Raw genomic sequence first — 1,484 nt, forward strand, 5'->3', positions numbered from 1 at the left:
ACCCCCTCCCCTCCAGCCGAGAGGGACACTGGGGGCCCAAAGGCTGGAAAGGCTATAAGGCAGGGTCATTTTGCACACTCTAGATTAAGTAATTCAGAGATGCATAAACTTTGGAAAGGGCATCTTACTTCTTCGGATGCTGGGGGTATAATCGACCGGCCAAGCCTGCGGACCTCATGGGGGGCCCCTCTGCCTGCTTCCCTCCATCCCGCATAGTTCCAATAAGCGCCCCGCCGTCGGGGGAGAGGGCGCTGCTGCCCCATTGGGCAATTGCGCTGAAACTGCTCTGGCCGCTCCGCGCTCCCGGGAGAAAGCGGCCCCGCAGCCATCAATAACTGCCCCTCATCCTCCCGGGCCAGACAGCCCCGGCCCCAGGGCGCCCCGGCCAATGGCAGCCCCTCCTGCGCGCACGTCATGGGCTACAGGGGGCGCTCCGATTGGAGGACGGCTAGATGAAAGAGGAGCGGCAGAACTTTTAGAGCTGTTAAAGTTGGGAGGAAGCGAGCTGGAGCTCGGACCCCCTTCCCGGCCTGCCCCGAGCATGGAGCGCGGGGCCCCAGCGCCCGCCCCACGCCTTAGAGACCCGATGCCAGACCCCGGGGCCTGAACCTCATCCGACCGCCTCGCCCCTGCCAGAGTTTTATGGCCCCGTCTTCTCTCAGAATGAATCCCGCCCACAGGTCACTCAGCCCGGAGACTGCCAGCGACGACGAGACCAGCAGAGAAGCGGCCGCCGCTTCCCCTCGGGGGAACCCCTTGGCCGAGGAGGACCCGCCCCGGGTGAACTGCAAAGCGCCGGGGTGCAGGGATCAAGTCTCCTCTAGCTCCCTGTTACCGTTCAGTGTGGAGTCCCTACTCATTTCGGAGGGCAAACCAGGCCCCAGGAGCAGCAGGACGCACCAGCAGTCTACGGAAGTTGCCCCCGAAGCACCCCCTGCCCCGGGCCGGAGCACCGGGTTCGCGGGGGAACCTGGCCAAGACTTATCGGAGCGGCGGAGCAAGCAGCAGCTTCCGGCGACGGCCGAAAGCACGGGTGAGAGAGAGCCCAGCCCTTGGTTTGCAAAGTCCTCCCACTCCTCTCCTCCAAGTAAGTTTCCCAAGTGTCACCCCCGCTCCCCGCAGTCCCCGTGCGCCAGGCGCTGAGGCCTTGGACTGAGCTGGGCAAATATAGCTGAGAGTGGGGCTGCCGGCTTTTCCGCCTGCTCCCGGGCGGGGGAGGGGGGGGCGGTGTTACACAGTCTCTCTTGCCGAGAGCGCAGCCTAGCTCGGTCCCATCTCCGGCCCTCTCCGACAGCGGGTGCAGAGCAGCGGGGGGTGCAGAGCAGCGGGGGCTGCACCGCGCGCCCGACCTTGCTCGGGCACCTGCGGCCGGAGCGGGAAGAGAGCGCACGAGGGAGGCGTGGGAAGGCAGGAGACACATGCTGGCCTGGGCAGGCCCGTGAAGACTAGGCCAAGCAGGCGGCGCGGCGGCCGGGGGGGCCGGG

At 66.5% G+C, this 1,484-nt stretch overlaps 1 protein-coding gene across 1 annotated transcript in view; it reads left to right on the forward strand.

Annotated features, from left to right (window-relative positions):
- Positions 1 to 466: 466 nt before the first annotated feature.
- LOC102387969 (homeobox protein MSX-1-like) overlaps positions 467 to 1,484 on the forward strand; it is a 3,565-nt gene continuing 2,547 nt past the window's right edge. The window contains exon 1 of the mRNA XM_014524330.2: positions 467 to 1,033. Within this exon, the coding sequence (XP_014379816.1) occupies positions 643 to 1,033 (391 nt within the window). The 5' untranslated portion in view covers positions 467 to 642. The remainder of the gene's footprint in view (positions 1,034 to 1,484) is intronic.

This window comes from Alligator sinensis, unplaced genomic scaffold (genome assembly GCF_000455745.1).
Source record: "Alligator sinensis unplaced genomic scaffold, ASM45574v1 scaffold675_1, whole genome shotgun sequence".
NCBI classification, from domain to species: domain Eukaryota; kingdom Metazoa; phylum Chordata; order Crocodylia; family Alligatoridae; genus Alligator; species Alligator sinensis.